This window comes from Haliotis rubra, unplaced genomic scaffold (assembly GCF_003918875.1).
Source record: "Haliotis rubra isolate DU_JTF1 unplaced genomic scaffold, ASM391887v1 Scf774, whole genome shotgun sequence".
NCBI classification, from domain to species: domain Eukaryota; kingdom Metazoa; phylum Mollusca; class Gastropoda; order Lepetellida; family Haliotidae; genus Haliotis; species Haliotis rubra.
In genome coordinates this window covers 433,018-454,299 of record NW_025767495.1, presented here as the reverse complement: position 1 = coordinate 454,299, position 21,282 = coordinate 433,018, and the positions used below count along the sequence as shown (strand labels likewise).

The following is a 21,282-nucleotide window of genomic DNA, read 5'->3' as shown; positions in this document are numbered from 1 at the left end:
AACTTGATTACAATCAAGTTTTCAACATCTCTCTTGATGTTGGTAACTCAGCGTGGTGACAGATTCATTGCTTACATGACCTCAAATTTAGCTGACAATATTAACTTGTTAATCTTTTTGTGATGATTTAGGTATACCAAATATGTGATGAGTAATTTCAAGAAGTAATAGAGGACAGTGTTGGTAATATAGCATTGTTGTTATTAGTCAGTTTATGGCAAACCAGTATGTGGGTTCACATTAAAATGTATTTGTACAATTGATTGCACCATGGAATGCTTTCTGCATCTTTAATGGGAGCTGGGGGAAAGCAAAAAAGTAACTGAACAAACATGCAAGTTTGTCCTAATGTTGTATTTACGTCCGAATATGGATGACAGGTAATGTATGACATAGTCATGGCTACTTCTGTTTCCGTGCGGACGTTGTTCTGAAAGTGCTGCTACTCCCTGTAGAACGGAGCCCTGTGTTCTGTGCTGACTTCAGGAAGGTAGTACTGCCACTCGCATCACGTGTCAGGCCCCGACGTATGGCTGACATGCGTTTTTCTGAAATTATGATTAAAGTAAAAATAATGTATGTAATGGACAAAACACGACAAAAAATGAGCAGGGCTCACTACTACCCCGGACCTCGACTCCAAATTCAGGTAAAGAACAATTTTGATTTTGAAGATATATTGACCATAGATTTTGTGAGATAATTAGCCATCACATCATTTACCATGAAAAATCAAACTCATACATGAATATTATTCTAATATTCTTCAAACCTACAATCAATCTGGGGTAAAAATAATAATCAGCATCATGTTAAGGGTATGGTACCAGTGCATCCTTAAATCATGTCATATTATGTTATATTATTTAGCCTTTTGGAGAGTGTCAGTATTTTGGCTCATGATGCTCTCGATATGATTAAAAGAAAAACCAGTTGTTTTGGCTTTAAAGGGTGAGTGAGTTTAGTTTTACACTGCTTTTAGCAATATTCCAGCAATATCACAGCGGGGCGCACCAGAAATGGGCTTCACACATTGTACCCATGTGGGAAATCAATTCCGGGTCATTGGCATGACGAGAGAACGTTTTAAGCACTAGGCTACCCCACCGCCCTTTGGCTTTAATGAAATTGATATCTGAAAGATTTGACTATGAAAAAAGAAAGAAGAAAGACTGAAATTAGGAGATGACAAGGAGAGGATTTGGGACTAAGCAATAAGAAATTCAAGCTTATAAAGACATTTAGCCAAAAGAAAGAAACTGATTAACAGTACTCTCTCTTTCTCCTCAGTTGTTTCCTCTATCTGAGCAGATTAGATTTGTTCTGCCTTTCTCTGAAAATAAAGTTAAAAAGGTTTTCTTACATTTTGAAAAGGTGTCTGGCAGTTTCAAATGTCCTGATGTTGTTGCAATATCTTGGGGTAAAGCTCATAAAAGTTATTCTGCATTACTGTTTAACAGTAGTTATAATTTTAGGTTGTTAAGGGTGTAGTTTTGAAGGCTTATGAATTAAGTCCTGAAATTTACAGGCAGAAGTTGAGGTCTGCTAAGAAAAAAGATGGTTCTACTATTGTTGAATTTTCCAAGGAGTAGGAAACTTTGATTGATGGCTTCAAAGGAGATAAATGGTGAGTTGATGGGTTTTCAGGTCGGAATTCTCAGGGTATAGAGAAGAAAATGATAGTTCATCCCTTTTACTTCTTGCCCCAATAGGCCTGGCGCCTTAGACAGCTCGCCCACCATGGGGCCATGGTGTGTGAGCTGTCTAAGGCGCCAGGCTGGTGATCCAGCGACATTCAGGTGCCGGGATGGAGCAACCTCTCCATGTGCTGGATTGACTACAAAAAATGACTACATATGACTCTGTCCCTCACGAAAGGATTCTGAAGTCTCTGTGTTGTATTGACCTCCCTGAGCTACTACTTGATTTACTCAAGTCTTTAATGAGTTGCTGGTCGACTCAACTTGAGATGTACTCGCAAGGGCAGGTGCAGACTTCGGAATCTATTCCAATAAGAAGGGAAATATTCCAGGGGGACTCCTTCAGTCCTTTGCTTTTTTGTTTGTCTTTAAATCCTTTGAGCTTTCTGCTCAATAAAGAGGATGGTTACCATCCTGTACCTCCTTAGCACAGATCCCCAACACCGCTTACTCATCTCCTTTTACATGGATGGCATCAAGCTCCTTGACAAAGGAGATGCCAGTTTGAAAGAGCAGGTTCTCCTTGTTGAGTCCTTTTCTAATGATATTGGCATGACATTTGGACTTGACAAATGTAATACTCTTTATTTGAAACGTGGCAAGGTAGTTCATGTTGGATCGGTCATGTTACAGGGGGATTGAGTTATTGAGCATCTTGTGGAAGATTTTGGAATGCAAGTTCGAGACAAGCTCCAGAATGCCCAGATTCAAGTGAGTGAGTTTAGTTTTACGCCGCTTTTAGCAATATTCCAGCAATAACACGGCGGGGGACACCAGAAATGGGCTTCACACAATGTACCCATGTGGGGAATCTTCACAGACGCCTTAACCACTATGCTACCCCACTGACCCCCAGATTCAAGACAAACTTCAGGCTGAGTATACAACTCGCTTAAAGAAAATTTGGAGTTCAGAGCTAAATGCTTGAAACAAGGTGAAAGCTACCAATACTTTTGCTGTGCCAGTGCTCTCCTATTCCTTTGGAGTAGTTGACTGCCTGACAGAAGGATCATGTCTGATAACAGAGCCCACCACCCTCGTTCCTCTCTTAATCGTTTATATAATGGTATATGCCAATCAGTTCTGGAGGTCAGGGTTTGATTAATGTGGAGGCTCTTCATGATAGAATTTTATTGTGTACTTTTGCACATATTTATTTTTCAGATGATCCTCTGGTGATGCATGTCACGACTCATGATGAGAGCAAAGAATTCCACAGCTATTTTAAGCGTGCCAAGGTTGTTGGACACAATCTGAAATTTGAGGTTGATATTGTTGATGGCAATGTACTGCTGGGTGGTACAGCGATGGGAGTAAACCAGGTGAAGTCCTTCACCAAGTCTGTCCAGAGTTGGTCATTTATGAAGGAGCTTTCTGAGAAACCATTGCATCATGTGTACATGCAGTGCGTGGCACAGAATAGCAATCCCACGGACTCCTTCGCCTGGATGAAGTCGGCTGGTCTTAAATGTGAAACTGAGGGCTTCCTTTTTGCTGCTCAGGACCAGTCACTTCCCAATTGTAATCGCCAAAATGTGATTCTTAAAGAAAATATTTACATGAAATGTAGACTTTGTAATGAATTTACAGAGACTGTCCAACACCTTGTCAATGGATGCCCTTCCTTGGCACAAACAGCATATCTTAAACAACATGATGGTTGCTTCTACTACTGTATTCGCCATGCCTGTGGCTTTGACTCGAAGGTCCATCCATGGTGCGACCCTGAACATGTCCAGGGCGTCATGGAAAATGATGCTTTTAAACTGCTTTGGAATAGGCCCCTATACAGCCTCAAGAGAATTCCTGCCATCAAACCTGATCTTGTCCTTTTTTGATAAAGCTAATGAATTTATTAATATCATTGAACTGTCCCTTTTGATAAGTGACGTGATTTGCAAAACTCAGGAAAAGCATGATAAATATGTGGACCTCGCCTTTGAAATGTCTCGCTTGCGCTGTCTGGGCTGCGTGTAGAGGGGGCAAGGGCCCTGAGCTGATGATGAGCCTTACCAGCCTGACTGTGCCAGGATCACCCGAACCCTCTCTGCTGCATTTTCATCTTAATCTGTAAAGTTCTACTCCAGCTGGTTTAAAGATACTTCTGATTTTCGTAGAAGGCTACATGTAGATATCACTGTGATCAACGGCAGCTCACTCTTAAAAAACAGCCATTCTTCCCATGGCATTTCAAACCACTTGAAATAGAAGTGAAATGACACCCACTGATACTTGAACTGGAATGAAATCAAGACCCGGTTGATGCTGTAAATGGTGTGTGTTCGGGTAGTGGTGTGTAGCTTTTGGTGTGTGTTCGGTCAGATAAGCTGCTGCTGATGGTGATTAACAGGCCAGGATTTCCGACTCCACACAGACAAGAGCATGGAGCATGTACTAGTGAGTGAGTGAGAGTTTAGTTAGGCAGCAGTTGGTTAATAATCGAGTCTGGACCAGACAATCTAGTGATCAACAGCATGGGCATCGATCTGCGCAATTGGGAACCGATGACATGTGTCAACCAAGTCAGCAAGCCTGACCACCCGATCCCGTTAGTCGCCTCTTACGACAAGCATAGTTGCCTTTTGTGGCAAGCATGGGTTGCTGAAGACCTATTCTACCCGGATCTTCACGGGTTGGAGCATGTACTATTTTATATTAGGCTCATCTGTATTCTTTAAGTATGTTTCCTGTAAACATACTGCTGACGGCTTAAAATGTTGCAATAGTAATTGTAAATCATTAAAAAAATTCTAAGGTGCACACAAAACCACTGAAATATATCATGTGATCTATTCTTAGTGGGCCCAACAGGCGAATGTGAGGATTGAGGAACACTCCAACTGAAGCAGCGAAAGGGTAACCTCCATCTCAAGATGGATTGTAAACCTCAACAGTGGATAGAAGTGAAGAAGGTACCACCAAATGATGAAAGGAACTCAACATTCCTTCCAAGTACTTTTTTTCCTTTTTTAACAAATAGGCTTCTTTTGAATATAGGATTTGGATGTTATTTCTAATATGGAAGAACTTTTGTTTGAGAGGCTGACGTTGATGTTCCAGATGTTTAAGAAAGACATATTCTGCTTCAATGGCTCAGAACTACTTGAGATGCTTGGGCATGGCATCACCTTCAGTGGACACGGGATCAATGGACAGGAGTTCTCTTGACAGATGGGTCAAGGTTCACATAGCAGCACAATGATGGCTGGATTCTAGTTTGACATGGCGCCAATCTGAGAAGCATCTGAGAACACAAGTCAGAGAAAATAATCCACTACCACAAGATTTGCAACGGCTGGTTCATTTCCAGACTCTTGACATACAAGCTATTCCACAGCGATCATTGCGGAGGTTAGTAGAGATGATGAGATGTCATGTTTGTTCTGCGTAACTTCCAGGTATGGTCACACATGCATGTTACTGAGTGTAGCTGAAACCATTTTGTTTTGACTTGTTTTGTCTGAATGGAAAGACTTTTTTTCTAATGACTTTTCATGTGTTATTATGCAATACAATATTCATTATGCATCACTTGTGCTGTTTGTCTCTTTTTCTGTGTGTTACCACCTGTGAAGGTCTGGGCTAGAATGTGCCTTCAGTAACCCATGCTTGTCGTAAGAGGCGACTAACGGGATCGGGTGGTCACGCTCGCTGACTTGGTTGACATATGTCATTGGTTCCCAATTGCGCAGATCGATGCTCATGCTGTTGATCATTGGATTGTCTGGTCCAGACCCGATTATTTACAGACCACCTCCATATAGCTGGAATATTGCTGAGTGTGGCGTAAAACTCAACTCAACTCAACTCTGTGTGTTACCTGAAAAATAATCTAAGTTCCTTAAATTATTTTGAGTAGTAAAATGAATGTTATGTCTCTTTTGTGGTCAGAATATATATATATGTACACAAATCACAATGCCAAAATATTGCATGAAATTATCAGTCATCCAAGAATATCCATTTCTAAAACATAACAAGCAGCACTTTTTAGATTTATGCATCCATCATATGGTCTAGCTATCAAAGCAGTGAGGTTTGCAAAAGATTCATGCATTATCACAACAAATACACATTTAAAAAAAGCCAATAATTTCAGTTATGATACATCTGTTTGAATCTTACACATGAAATAAACTAAAGGCAAAACAAACTGACTGACTGACTGACTGACTGAGTATGGTTTTACGCCGCTTTTAGCAATCTTCCAGCAATATCACAGCGGGGGGACACAAGAAATGGGCTTCACACATTGTACCCATGTGGGGATTCGGGCAAAACAAACCATACCAATACATACTTGATATTGTTTGATATTTATTTGATACAAAATGGCACTTATGGAGAGCAAGTTAGGAAATAAAGTTCCTCGTGCTTTAATTATAATAGTTCAGGGCAAAACTATACTTTATTACAAAACACATTGGGGTAGAGCAAACTTTACATCTTTTCTAAGATGCTAAATTTAATACTTTCTAAGGATAATTACAATTAATTTAAGGCAGAAAACAAATGACGGTGTCGGTGACCTAAATTAAGAATCCTCGCACAGGGGGTGGTAACTGGTGCGCTGTTCTATTGATGTGGCTGCCCCTGTTGATCACTGGATTTCTGGTCCAGACTCGATTATTTCAACGTTACCAGAAAAACAAATGATCACAGTTTGATGAATTTAAGTTTACGTTCGGATTAAATATCTTCTCTGAATTATTTTAATTACATCTGTCATTAGCGTAAACCATATTGGGCAATATGAACGCCGAATTTTTAATACTACCAACGTAAGTTTAGATCAGTACATCCAGATGAAGCTGAGTAGTCAGATGAAGCTGACATTCCACGATTGCATTGTGGGAATGTAAACATTGCGAACGTAACCGTGTCGCTGAAAACTTGTGAGTCGAATTGACACATTTTAACCATCGTAAAACATAAACGTAATGTTTCCACCAGTGATGTTAGCTGCGTGAAGCAACTGCAAACCAAGAAACGGGATGCAACGGAGTAGTTTACTGTAGGAGGCCGTATGAGGCGATGACAACTGACATGCATCGTGACGTCACTTACATTGTGACGTAATGTAAAATAATTTGATTACGAGGGGGCACACTAGAATGGCGCAGTGACAGGATAACGTCATTCAATTGTTACGTCATCAAAAAACTATACCTTTATTGTCTCATAATGTATTTATTTTTCGATTGTTCTAACCGCTAGGCATCTTAGAATTCCTCATAGTGAGTGCCAGGTAACACTACTTGCTCTTCTTCCCCTGTGTACAAATTAGGATAAACTTATATCATTTTTTTCACTTCGAGAAAATAGGTACAGCTACAGGTAGTGCTTCTTGTTTAGTGAGACAGGATGTCATCAACAGCCCTGTCCGTCTTCAATGCAACCTTCAAGAGCTGTTGCAGTCTGTCTTTCTTTACACATAACTTCCACTCTTTGCTCCATCTTCCCCCTTTCAACACTTGATCTTCAGAATTTGTTTGACAAGCTCCCTTAACCCTGTACCATAATGAGTGATCTAAATGGGCATAGCCCTAAGTGCTAACTCCTATGCTTGGGGGGAAACACTCGAAGTCATTATTGCAAATAATAATTTATGCATATTTAATGATGGATCAGCTACATATTTGCATCCTAGTATGGGAATGTTTTCTAAACTTGATTTGTCACTCTAAGATCCAAATACCTGTATAATGAATAGTCCTTTGTGGAAGTGACTATTTTCCCACAATTCTCTCAGCTAAATGTGGCTGATGACCCACCTGCAATTGGAATTTTAATAAGGCTAACTTGCCATTATTTCAGACACTTTGTATTGACAAACAGAAATCCAACTTTTTGGTTAATAACCCAAATACATGTTCAGTTATTCTCAAATAAACTGAATAATATTGCTGACGTAATTATTCCCAAGTACTCTGATTAACCACATATTCGTAAATCATGGTTTACAGATGATTAATTTGTTTGAGTGGCATTCTAAAAGTTGCTGGTATAGAGATGACACAACTTTATTTATTTTCAACTTCTTTATTTTAACAATAGCGACGTTTCGGTATAGGTTCTTATACCGTTTTCAAGCATATGGGGGAATGATGTGGTACACCAGTTTATATACAAGGTAAGATAATGCGATAACAATAACAATAGGTGGGAAAAACAAAGCATCAAAGAAAGTTACATGATGAGCTACTGGCTGACTGAGTTTGGTTTTACGCCGCTTTTAGCAATATTCCAGCAATATCACGGCGGGGGACACCAGAAATGGGCTTCACTCATTGTACCCATTTGGGGATTCAAACCCAGGTCTTCGGCGTGACGAGCCAACGCTTTAACCACTAGACTACCCCACCGCCCCCATGATGAGCTACAATGACATGATGATGAGCTGAAGATAACAAATAGAGATGAGTGGGATTACCATGACAATTAGTGAATGTAAGTTAATTAGGCAGAAGCCAAGGTGGTGGGGGGATTAATAAGTGAGAAGCCAGTGGTGAGGAATGTGAATATGAAGGTTGATGAGAAGCCAGAGTGGGATGAGTGGATAATTATTTGTGGATTAGGTGGTTGTAAGCTGAAGGGATGTAATAGCCTTCATCTCTATTAATAGAGGGATTAAAACGGCGTATATGTAATGCTTCGGCCAATTTTCCGCTGAGTGTAATCATGTTTGTTGTTTGAAGTGTTTTGACAGTGTCCCAGTTGATGTTGTGTTGAGGATATTTCGTGATGTGTTCCGAAATGGCTGATTTGGTGTCTGCTTTGTTTGTGGATGACACCTTTGTTATCCTCCCTCAAAATAATGACCCCACTGCCCATTTAAGGAATGTTTGTTTTTGAAGAAACGCCTATATGTCTGAAGGATATTGAATAAATCTTATAATAAAGACTGCATACATAAATCAAATACTTGCCATATATTACTTAATGATTTATCTAAATTTACTGACATCCACACACAAACAACACGTTCAGGTTTTTTTGGCATGTATTGTTTGTTAATTATCACCTGAGGTCTTAAAATATAGTTGCGATTCAATATATCTCCTTCAAGTTCGGATTCTTTGCACAGGACTAAGACATGAAATATCAATTTCTAAGATTTGTCATGACACAACTGTGGTAACTTCTCCCAAAACTAATTGCATGCACAGACTTTCTTTATTAGTGTAATATTATTATCTTGTGTACTGAAGAAGCCTTTGAATTGAACTGTTGTCTTAATGACTGACCCATCAAGAGTCAACCTCCCGTAGCCGGTGAGACTATGATTGTGAGCCGTTAAGCATCACAGCATGTCTAAAACAAATAGGGAACCGCTGTACAGTAATAAACGGGGAAACGATATTCTAGATCTATGGTAAGATTATAGACACAGTTCATAGAGCAGTTCATAGAGCACGTGTCATTTCTAAATCAGTACAATAGTTCAGTATACGTACAAACACTTATAATGAGAAAGATATCAACGTTGATAAAGACGGATGAATACACGTACTTAATATTAATAGGTTGGTTAATTTTGTCTTGAAAACTTCCTAAACAGATGAAAGAAACCTTGGTGCAGACACAGACCAGCAATCAACAACATAACCATGATGCAATCGTGTTACTATTAACAACTTAAAAGGACAAATATATAGACACCGTTTTACTATCTATTCCTTTACTTACCTATCGTGTAAGTCATCTTCTTTAAACATAGACACAAACTATGTATGAACTTTTGATCTTAGGATATCAAGAAATGTTAACTGATAAATCAAAACAGATCTTTAGATATCACGAGGCATAAGACAAGGTCTTGTTAATCGCATAGAGCGAAATTTTGATTAAAGTAACTACAACCGATGAGAGGTATGTTGTAACAAGCAGTACTGCACTACATGTAACAACAACAAGTAATAGATAACGGGTAACGCACACACATAGCACAAGTTGTTTGAAGCCAATATACAGAACGGATTAAATTGTAAACATGCTGATTGGATGCTAATTGATTAGTTGATTGATAGAGTATATAGCTTGAACTCTTCGTCGGCCTATGTTACGTAATTGCCTTGATCTCTTTTCCTGGCCATAAGGGAATTAAGGTCTATGCAATAAATAAGAAATTGTCACTCATAAACTTGTATGCTTCGCTATTTATTTACCAGCAATAGCGATCCAACAATATCAATTAATGTATCTTATCCTGTAAAATCGAATTTGCGACATTGTACATATCATCAGGTTAACTCATTAAGCCCGAGAGCCCCATCACTACTCAACACCTGGAAGCCCTCGCTGATTGCCCACTCTCTGTGCCGAGACTAATTAGTGCTAGTCACACCTGATTTCCCTGGCAGGTTTCGGGGATCACAGGAAACTGTCTAGTCATACAAACAAGTCCTGATTGTTTAATTGTGTCGTAAAGATATATGTTGAAAGAAATCAGGTGTGAATACATGTCGTCTATTGCAAGCTTTATGTAATTTTATTGCAAGTTTCTCTTGTAGACCTTTTGTCGGCTTGTAACATTTATATTTTATCACAATATGCATACACATGTATTCTTTGTATGTAACAGATGAGACACACGTTAACAAATTCTCTCTCTTATATCATTGTGTGAGGTTTAAATTTACAAAACATCTATGACAATGACATACTGTAAAGAATTTACTTTCACACTTTATAATCTTCGACAAAAATAGCGGTTTGCCGATACATTTCTAGTGTTTACGAATTATTTTAATGAAAGTACTATAACGCTAGTCTGTGACTAGCACAAAGCACATTCATAGCATTGCACTTTATTTCATACAGATTTAATGCAGAAAACATACATGACCATACAAACATACATATACAAAATGTATACTACATATTCCTTGCATAGACATAAAACAAAGAGTCACGTGATAGGGCCATCAAATTTCTCGAATAGAACGTGTATCTCAACTGTTCAATGTAGTGGCTGGTTATTTGTTATCTGCGACCAATCAGTATCATGAGATACCTGTCACAGAGGAAAGGACAGGTGATGGGCGTGGGCGAAATTTCTGAAGAGCACGCTTTGGTCACTCAGCAGCTTGGATAGAGATTGGTTATTGGCTATATCCTTGACCAGTCGATATGCTGGGTTTCGGCTTTATCAACTCAAGCTATCATGTAACAGTTTGTGTATTGTAAACATACACACTGGTAACGATGTATGAAATATACACATAAGACAAATAGGAGTAGATAGTTTGGCGAGTTTATTTGTCCTCATTTTAGTGTTTTTCGATAAGTAAAACAAAGCGATTGAAATCAAACCACTGAGTAGAGGTAGTATTTATTTTCATATACATTTTATGCACACAACTAGTACATAAAACATAATGGTTTGCAGTACATGTAAATATAATCTTCAATTTGATACGAATGACTATCCAAACTAGAGTACACGCATTACAGAATTCACGAGGTGACACTATACTGAATTATTATAGTGTATAAACTTGCAGTTGACACCCCCACCCCCAATATTTATGAAGGTGGGCGTGCCTATATCTTTACTGAATGCAAACGAGGTTCATAAGATTACAGAGGTGCATGCATGTATAAACATCACAGAGAGGGAGGGGCGTGACTCCATAAAGCAAGATGTCCAATGATATAACAGCGCATCTGTTTATTTTACACTTGTCACGGGACAAACCTTTCAACAAGGACGTAACTACATATGCATTCTACCGGAGGTTGTTATATCAAGGTCGAAAGAGGCGTTCAATTATCTCATTACTGTAATCTGCTTGAATGATTATACGCATGTGTATCGATACCGTAACTGATATACTATCCAGCTTTTATTGACGATGGATCAATAGAGACTGAGTTGATTGCACTGGATTTGATAATTACACAGATCAAATACAAACGTTTTACAGAATGCTCATGTAAATTGCATAGAAAACTGACAATTCAAATCAACATGAAACTTTCAACAGCTTGAACAGAAATGCTTGAAATACCTTTGTATGGCTTACATGTAATAACTTATGATATTACTTCTGTCCATGTGTGACAATGTTTTGAATTACCAACTTACTGTCTTTTGTAACAAACGTAGTAAAACATTTCATTGTTGTAATAACACTGACATGTATATATGTATTCGATGCAAAGGCTCGACTTATCACTTTATATTCGCTTAGGTAACATTACGAACTTTAGATTATGGAAAACAACTAGTTACATTTCAGTAAACTTCAAATTAGTAAGTTCAATAATGTTTAATCTATTCGAGCTTGGATGTATAATTACTTGTGTTTATACATTATGTTTCAGTATATGAAATATGACAACGTAATGATGCCTAAAAAGTAAATTCAAACTATTCTATTGTGTTTGAATTCTTTGTATGTCCTTGAAATTTCGTATATTGTTTCCTATTTATTAGGTAGTTAAAGGAAATATAATTTTAGTAACCTCTAAACCATTACATCTAATTCAATCAAGGTGCATACGAAGTATTTTAGTATCCATTCCCAAGGAAGAATACCAGGCACTTACCTCTGTAAAAACATCATAATCCCCTTTCTCACCGACATGCATTTGCTAAACGCTGTACAAGCCTATGATACCGACATGCAATTGTTATCAAAACACTTTAAATACTTCTTCTGATTGATACTAAAGGTGGGATCTCTCGTAAGAAAAGCTAACATTTGCTCAGTACTGCTAAATTGGTTGAAATAATAGGTACAGTGCGATTTTTAAATTTTTAATTTTTGAATAAGAGGTGCTTTCTGTTGACGACTGTATGGGGCTCTCGCTGTGAGAAACTGCTAATTACCTGCCCCATAAACACGTCACTCGCTGTGAGGAGCTGATTAATTTGCCCCATATATGCGTCTCTCGGCCTTAATGAGTTAAATGGTTTTTTATATGTATATCACAAAGTGTGAGATGTGCGTTCACTTTTGTCTGTCGGTTCAGTCATAGTCATAGATCGGTATGCATAAAACTGCTGTACGCAGAGAATGTTTGTAACTAAATCTTCAGTGTGTGATTTTTTCGGGGGATAATGAAGCAATAGTGACCTGATGGTGTGAAATATATAACGTTTGTCTCTCATTTTGTTGTTCGTTCGCACAGAGAAGCCTAACAATTACATACCCAGTCATATTCAGAGGATGTTATGTAAGGTAAATCTTCTGATAATTAAATCAGTTTCTCATGCTGGTTCTGATGGACACGTGGGACATTAGCTTTAGGATCGAAGATGTGTCTTCCTATAAGTGTATTTTAAAGTGATTACAATATTATTTACAATCACACTTACGACGTTTTTTATGAGATGTTTTAAATTTACATGTTACCATGAAATATGGTTTTTGCTTGTAAGCTTCACACTACTGACAAATTCTCTAAACACACTATTCTTAGCTTCAAATTATTAATGTAAGTTGAAAATGTACATATTGTAAATGCCCAAATAATGTTGCATCGATTGATTAGGCATTTTACTGACAGTGGCGTTGGCAATGTATTCAACAGACCAGCGAAAACAACATTACTGTTCCGTTTTAACTTCCGCAGTCAATGTTCAATTTTCCCTCTCCTGGCGGCCCTTATGCCATGTCCGTCTTACACATGACTCCGCGCTTATTTGTAATGGTGTCTACCCTGTACCTATGGTACGGCAATTATCAAAACCCTCTCCCTCATGTGTTTCCTGTAACTGACTCTCATTAATTAAATGCTGCTCTTCCCAGCATCATGGCCATGGAGCTGACACAAAATGACCGAAAACCATCATAAAGTAGTTAAGATCCAATAAAAACAATACACCCGTAAACCTCATGCATAAACTCACTGGAAGTCGGGCTGCATTTGTTTAATTTACACAGACCTTTCAATGACAAGAACACCAAACATGTAGAAACAAAATGTCATATATACAACATGGGTCTGAGTAGTATAGGGAATAGCGGTACGGGACCAGGCCTTCCAAGGGCTCAATTTAAAAATTGAGCCCTTGGTACGGCCCTGATCCCGTACCGCTATTACCTATACTACTGCTGTGGTGCATGCAAAATTTCACGAAAATCGGTCGGATAGTTTAGGAGATATCGTTTTTTGAGTGAGCATGGGGTCTGTCTGTTAGGATAGAAATGTTGCCACCAGGGCGTTGTCGACGCCGTCCACGTAATTGACAGCTCTGTGATATTTTTTATGCAACGCTCTACGGGCATCGCCATCTTGTTCTAGTTGTCGTTTGATGTCGCATATCTGCTGCAAACGGAACCTGTCTACGGTTTCCAGCGTTTTTGCCACTTCATCCACTACCGGGTACAGTCCCATTTTCTGCGTGTGTATATACTCTCTTACAAAATAGTGTTTAATTGGTCCTCTGTCAATCTTTGGTGAATATGCTTTAAGCTAATAAAAGGGAAATGTTCGGATAAAAAAATGGCTTCGAATGTAATGGTGTGTCCATCCTGAATAACCTTGACTCTATCGAGGTTTGTGGTGGGGACTGTTGTTCCTGGTTGTACGTAAATACGACAGCGTTGATTTTCATGGTGTTTATACCAGCATATGTATAACACATCCAGAAGTTGCACTTTTTGTGCGGGGGCATCTCTGAGAAAAACTTCGATAATAAGGGTAGAACCTTGTATCGTACGTACCCACGAGCCTGGTGCTGTGAGAAAGTTTTTCAGATACATCCATTGTTTTCCTAATTCCAGACGGGCGACCAGCATGTAACCTTTTTTGATCTGGCAGTAGTGTAGCGTAAAATGCATTTTCCTCGAATGGAATAAACCTGTCCAGTAGAACCCCTTTGTTTTTTAGTTCGAGGACATTACGATCCTCATCTGTGATAAGATAGGGGTAGGTGAGGACCAGGTTAATAATCCAGTTCAACTGAGATTCGAAGGCGACTTTTCGTCATTTGTACACATTGTTTTGTAAGTGCAACACATACAAGGCATTTTCCGTACTGGGTTGGTGGCTTGCGGAGACACGTTTGCACTCATGACTGTATCTGTATGTTAGGAAATAATTTTCAATTGGTTTTCGGATAATTTCTTGGACGTGCACTTCAAGCCAACGAAATGTATGTTGTCGGGTAGGAAAATTTTGGCGAGCGATATCGTGTCTTCCCCGGTGACTCCCTGCAGGCTGGTGTATGTGTTCACGTTCACCACAACGTAAACAGAGCAAACGTGGTGTTGTTGTTTCTTAGACCACCAGAGTTTGATCCCTCTTAAGATTTCGACTTCGCGCGATGGAGATGGTGGTTCACCTAGGAAGACTTGGATGATCAGCGTGGAATTGGCCGGTAGATTTTCCATGATGCTTTGCGTCCCGGGTTTCCCCGATAGCGCGTGTGCTAATTTATTTTGCGAGAGCGGGCTGAGGATCACGCTGCGTCTCGGTGTGGGGACGTAAGCCAAGAGCATTATTCCCTCGTTCAGGACTTTCGTTAGGTAGTGGATTTTGATTTCCGTAAAAACAAGGGGAGAGCCGGGCGTGATGTCGATGATCCAGTCAATTCGAGAGGGCACGAGGACCCATTTGTTGTCGTCGGTGAACATGAAAGTGTAAGGCGCGTTTCAAGCGACGACCGTGGTCTCGACATCGTTCAGATCGAACAGCTTGCAGTCGAAGGCCCTAGATATCGTCCACTCGTCTTCTTCGTTGCAGACGAGGTCGTACCGCTCGTTGTTGACCGCTCCTTCGGTGTCGACGAAATCGCTTAGGGTGCTGCTGATGCGGTTGCCGGATCCACTGCTGGGCACGTCGACACGTTTGTAAATGTTGTTTTTCAGTTGCAATACATACAGTTTGCCCTCGATTCTGGGCTCGTTGAATCCGCGTGTCTCCGAGGTTGGAGAGCGCGATGGTATGACATTTTCCCAGTCGTATGGTCGTTCCCGGACCGGAAGCTTCGGTCATTGTCTTTTGCGTAGGTGTACCGTCACGCTCAGGTATCCTATATTGACTGGATTATGTTTAATGTCTAAAACCGATATTTTTAATTCCGTGATGGTGCCTTGGCTTAATTTCTTGTACTGCCACGCCAAAAACGATTTGGTTCTGCAGTCGTTGTACTTTTCTGTTTTCACCGGCATGGCTATCAGCAGCGTCGAAGGTCGTTCGCCTTGAACGTTATCAGTCATGCTCAGCTGATCGAGATGAATGCACAGTTCGCGGTACGGAACGAGATCGGGTAATAAAATTAATTTCGTGCCCGGTCACGGTGGTTTCCGTCGTATGTCATTTGACGTCAACCCGAGCGTTTTAGTTAACGGCCGGCTCAGTCTCAAAGTGTTTTCTCCGTTGTTGACCAACACGACCGTACCGTTGGAGTCGTTCATTCTGAGTTCGGCTCCCATGGGTTTGAATATTTCATCGTTGAGCAAGCACACGCTGTAGCAGCCGTGTGTTAATTGGTTGCGGTTGTCGTTGACGAACAGCCTGTAGTTGTTTCCGTCGATGTTGGGCCATTGCGGATAGTAGGTGATATCGCAAAGCGTGACTTCGAGCTGACCCGATGTGATATCGATGGCGTGCTGCAGTTGAACAGACTCGCCGCTCATGATTCCCGGAAGCGTTGCGTACATATTGAAAAAGTAAATATGTATACTATATAACAAACAATTCAATATGTACAAACCGGGAGTGTTTTATTCTAAAAGCGATAATAAAATATGTGCTACTGATCTCACGCACCAAGTATTGTGGTCGATGCAAAAGATGGTTTACATTTCATGGTTCGGTTTATTGATGTGTTTAAAAATGTGTCGATGTGTCGTATCATTACGTCACAGCGAACGAGTTGAATGACGACTACATGGCTTCGACAACAGCAAGGATTACCGCGTTTGGAGGTTTGAGCAGGGACCCGCGGAGAATTGGAAAATGTTCATGCTGGACACATCGAAAGGGCTCACTCATGCCGGTGTCGTCAGATTGAACGATTTGATTCGAACGCACGTGTGGGTCGTGCTGGACGCTCAGACGCAAACACATTCCAGCATCGTGGGCCGTGAAGGGACGGCTTACGACGTGCAGAAACAGTTTGTGGCTAACGTCGAGGATGCCATTGCTAGACCCGTCGATCTACCGAGTGCCATCGTACGCTATGAAGACGCGCTGTATTACGCCCGGTCGAAAGTCAACTACGTGTTTGGCACGAGACTGTACATGGCTCCGAGCGACATGCGACTGAGGGTGAGCAGAGTGGTGGGCTACAACAACGAAATCGTCATCGCGACAGCTGATCAAAAGTTGGGCTTGAACCAGGACGCCAATAACGTGAGTCGAGTCGTGCCGCAGTACGAAACGGGCATCGTGGCACCGACACCGGAAGTAGATGTAGCACCACGACGACAACAGCAGCTGCCAACACACGTGCAGGCAAACAATCAGCGGCACGTCGATTGCCAAACGGCGCTGGTGGTCGGCGGGATCGCAGTCGGACTGTGCCTCATTTGGTTAAAAATTCCTTAGCAGCGACGTACACCAGACCCGCCACGGCGACGACGAAAGCCCACAGGTTTTGACCGAGCCACCTGACCGTTTTCGACAAGAAGCCTAACAACCAGGAAACGATGCTACCCAAGATGCCAGGCAGTGCTTCGGCAGCTTTGCAGGCCAATTTAGCCAGGGCTTCGCCGAGAGATTTCAAATGTTTTTTTACCCAGTCTCTGACATCGCCCGATGATGGGCTTGGTGGTGTTGGGCTTGGTGGTGTACCACCACTGCCGTCAGCGACACGACCAGGGTCCATACGATGAAGCCCAAAGCCGTGAGAACACTGGCGATGGTGATCCCTTGTTCCCGGAACAGAATTTGGATCCTGAGTTTTCTTTTCTCGTGAGAGATGTGCTCGTCGATTTCGTTCAGTTTACCCATGTTGTTCACAAGTTCTCTGCTCATGTTTTTCAATGCTTCGTCTAGACCCCGAAGTTCCCTAAGAGGAAATTCGAAAGCTGGCAAGGGTTCGTTCTTCGAGTACGTGACCAATATTTTTCGATTTCGTCCGACGCCTCTTTGGTGCGCTGGGGTAAAAATGAGTGTTTGCCCCAAACCCTTCGACAAGACCACTTTCGGCTGCTCCCAACGCAGTGCACTCCCAATTAGGGCTATGTGGGTGCATGGATATAGAAACATGCCAGGAACCAAGCTCTCGCGCGAAGCCTATACCGACATCCAATCGGGTCGTTTGTCCCTTTGGGAAGCGAAGAGTAAGTACCACATATCGCAAGCCCGATACACACGAATCCAAGGGGGTATAAAGAAGCCCCAGATGACGACAACTCCCGACATGGCCGAAGTCTTCGAGGGTCTGCTGGATAAGTGTCGCCCCATGTTGCTTTCCGACCGAGAGAAACAAATCCTGGAGCAATCGGGACACACCTTCTCTGGCGCTACCAGATCCCACACCAGTTTCTCGAACTCTATTTGCTGTGCTTTCGCCCACTAGTCGAAGCCGACAAAATAGTCGATTTCGTCTACATCTACCAATCCCACCAATTTCAGCCCTCGGCGGGCAAACTCTGAATCATTCTCGCCGACGACTGCTATCCGGGCCCCAAGGACAGACACAACCGATGCACCAACTGCCTCGCCACTCTATTGGAACTGCCTGCTCTCTTCGGCCCCGACAACTCTACGTGCAAGTGTGGTGCCATCGACCACTGCGCCGACAGCAAGAAATGCGTTCTCTGGGAAAAGAAAGCGATAGACTACACACCCCAGGAGCTACTCCCACTCGAGGTTCCAGAAGAGATCGTGGTCGACAGCTGTTTCGCGAATGTAGAGAACCTGTATGACAAGGCCTGCACTTTCTGGAGCATACGGTACGCACTCCTCACCAGAAAATTGGTGGACCATTGTCTGTGCAAGGAGAAAGAGTCTTGTATCTTTCGGCAACTATCGGGGAAAGCAGAGGTACCACAGGGACGGAGCAATATTTGGCATACTCCATTGCCCAACTATGGTGGGTCCAAGGATATGGAAGTGGCACCCCCTCCGTGTGCAGCGAACACTGAAAAGCCGCTGACGTCCCAGAAGGAGTCCACACGTGCAAAAAGTTTGCTGTAGCGAGATACGAAGGGAAGAACCAGCTGTTGCTGCTACTCCATTCCCCGACTGGGGAAACGATTCCAGTCTACGGCTACAAGATGCGAGAAACGATTCGGGCCGCCGATGGAATAGAAAGCCTACGGCTGGTGCGGGAACCGTTTCTCCCATATCGAAAGAGAAAGACGATAGAGAAGTCGAGTTGCTGCCTCCAGACCTTGGACGAGAATAGGTTCTATGGGTCCGAAAAAACCCAAACACACGCATGGTTCGTATACCCTACTACAATACTTTTTTTCCAAAAAGGCTGCATTCCACACTCTACTCCATATGGAAGGGATCCCCACGTTTGGTCTTGGGTGTTTCTACCTTCTCGGTCGGTGTGTGGAGGGGGTGCACGAAGGGGGGAAACTGGTTTGCTGTGCTTCAAGGTCTTGTGGACGACCTTCCAGAGAAACAGGGCGGCTATCGAAAGGTAGGTCCACCTTTGGGCTGTTTCTAGCATCTGCCACACCTTCTGGATATCCAGACGGGTCTCTTCTTGTTCCTCCTTGATGTTTTCTATTTCCTCCTGGAGTTCTTCCTCGTCGTCCTTGTCCAGCATCGACAAGATGTCGACCAACAAATTCTTGGTTTGCTCCACACGAGCCGGCAACGTATTCGTGGTTTACTCCACATGAGCCGACATTGCCGCAGTTTGCTCCACACGAGCCTCGAGCCTCCCCAAGCGGTCGTAGAAGTCCTGGACGGTGGGCGCAGTCAGCGGTTCTGCAGCAGGCAATACGCTGCTGGGGGACAAGATGGCCGCAGGCAATACGCTGCCGGTAGACTATGCGCTAGCGGGCGAGATGGCCCGAGGCAATGCGTCTGTGCTAGGGTTCGACGCCGGATTTGGAGCTTTCTCTCCAGTGGTGTTGGTAGACGGTTCCGTGGCCGTATTCCATATTTTCTTTTCCCAGAGAACGCATTTCTTGCTGTCGGCGCAGTGGTCGATGGCACCACACTTGCACGTAGAGTTGTCGGGGCTGAAGAGAGCAGGCAGTTCCAATAGAGTGGCGAGGCAGTCGGTGCATCGGTTGTGTCTGTCCTTGGGGCCCGGATAGCAGTCGTCGGCGAGAATGATTCAGAGTTTGCCGCTGAGGGCCGAAATTGGTGGGATGGGTAGATGTAGACGAAATCAACTATTTTGCCGGCTTCGACTAGTGGGCGAAAGCACAGCAAATAGAGTTCGAGAAACTGGTGTGGGATCTGGTAGCGCTCGTAGAAGGTGTGTCCCGATTGCTCCAGGATTTGTTTCTCTCGGTCGGAAAGCAACATGGGGCGACACTTATCCAGCAGACCCTCGAAGACTTCGGCCATGTCTGGAGTTGTCGTCGTCTGGGGCTTCTTTATACCACCTTGGATTCGCGTGTATCGGGCTTGCGATATGTGGTACTTCCTCTTCGCTTCCTGAAGGGACAAATGACCCGATTGGATCTCGGTATAGGCTTCGCGCGAGAGCTTGGTTCCTGGCATGTTTCTATATCCATGCACCCACATAGCTCTAATTGGGAGTGCACTGCGTTGGGAGCAGCCGAAAGTGGTCTTGTCGAAGGGTTTGGGGCAAACACTCAATTTTACTAGGCTGGTAGCAGAATTAGCCCGTATGGAAGCTTCTAAGCAAAGGTGCACCTATACGTCTTTTTCTCACCATTGTATATACTACTGATTACGACATGCACCTGTTCGTGGAGAAAGGCTTGCTTCAGGCAGACCAGGAAATTCGAATGGGTCGTCTGCCCGTCCGACATCGACGTGAATAGCATCCACGAAGACTCCGAGATAGGATACATATACGAAGTGGACTTGGAGTACCCCGCGGAACCGCACGAATCGCACAACAGCTATCCGCTGGCTCCCGAACGATTGACGGTGAACCCGGAGTGGTTGTCCTACTACCAACGAAGCTTGCTCGGAGGCAACAAGCTGACCAACATCAAAAAACTTGATGAACAAGTCAAAATACGTCGTCCACTGCCGCATCCTGCAGCTGTACCTGTCGTTGTGAATGAAGCTGAAAAAAATACATAGTGCGCTCAGATTCCATCAAAGCCCTTGGATGGAACCTTACATTCGATTGAACACGGATTTACGAAAACAAGCCACGAGCGACTTCGAGAAAAACCTGTACAAGCTCATGAACAACTCGATGTTTGGCAAAACGATGGAGAACTTGAGAAAACGCGTCAACGTGAAGCTGGTCAGATCCAGTGAAGAATAAAAGCTCAGGTAGCTCATCACCAGCCCAGCGTTCAACTGGAGCAAGATATTCGACGACAACTTGGCGGCGCTGCACATGAACAAAACCCACATCATGTTCAACCAACCTGTTTACGTAGGGATGAGCGTCCTCGACCTGTCCAAACACCTGATGTACGATTTCTACTACAACGAGCTGAAGAAACAGTACGGCGACGATAAGTGCGAAGTGCTGTACAAGGATATGGATTCCCTGCTCATG

The 21,282-nt window shown here is 42.5% G+C and overlaps 1 protein-coding gene across 1 annotated transcript in view; it reads right to left on the bottom strand.

The window, feature by feature from the left end:
* Positions 1-335: 335 nt before the first annotated feature.
* The window catches only part of LOC124260762, a 279,431-nt gene continuing 258,484 nt past the window's right edge, over positions 336-21,282 (bottom strand). The window contains exon 3 of the mRNA XM_046695078.1: positions 336-548. Coding sequence (XP_046551034.1) covers positions 403-548 — 146 coding nt within the window. The 3' untranslated portion in view covers positions 336-402. The remainder of the gene's footprint in view (positions 549-21,282) is intronic.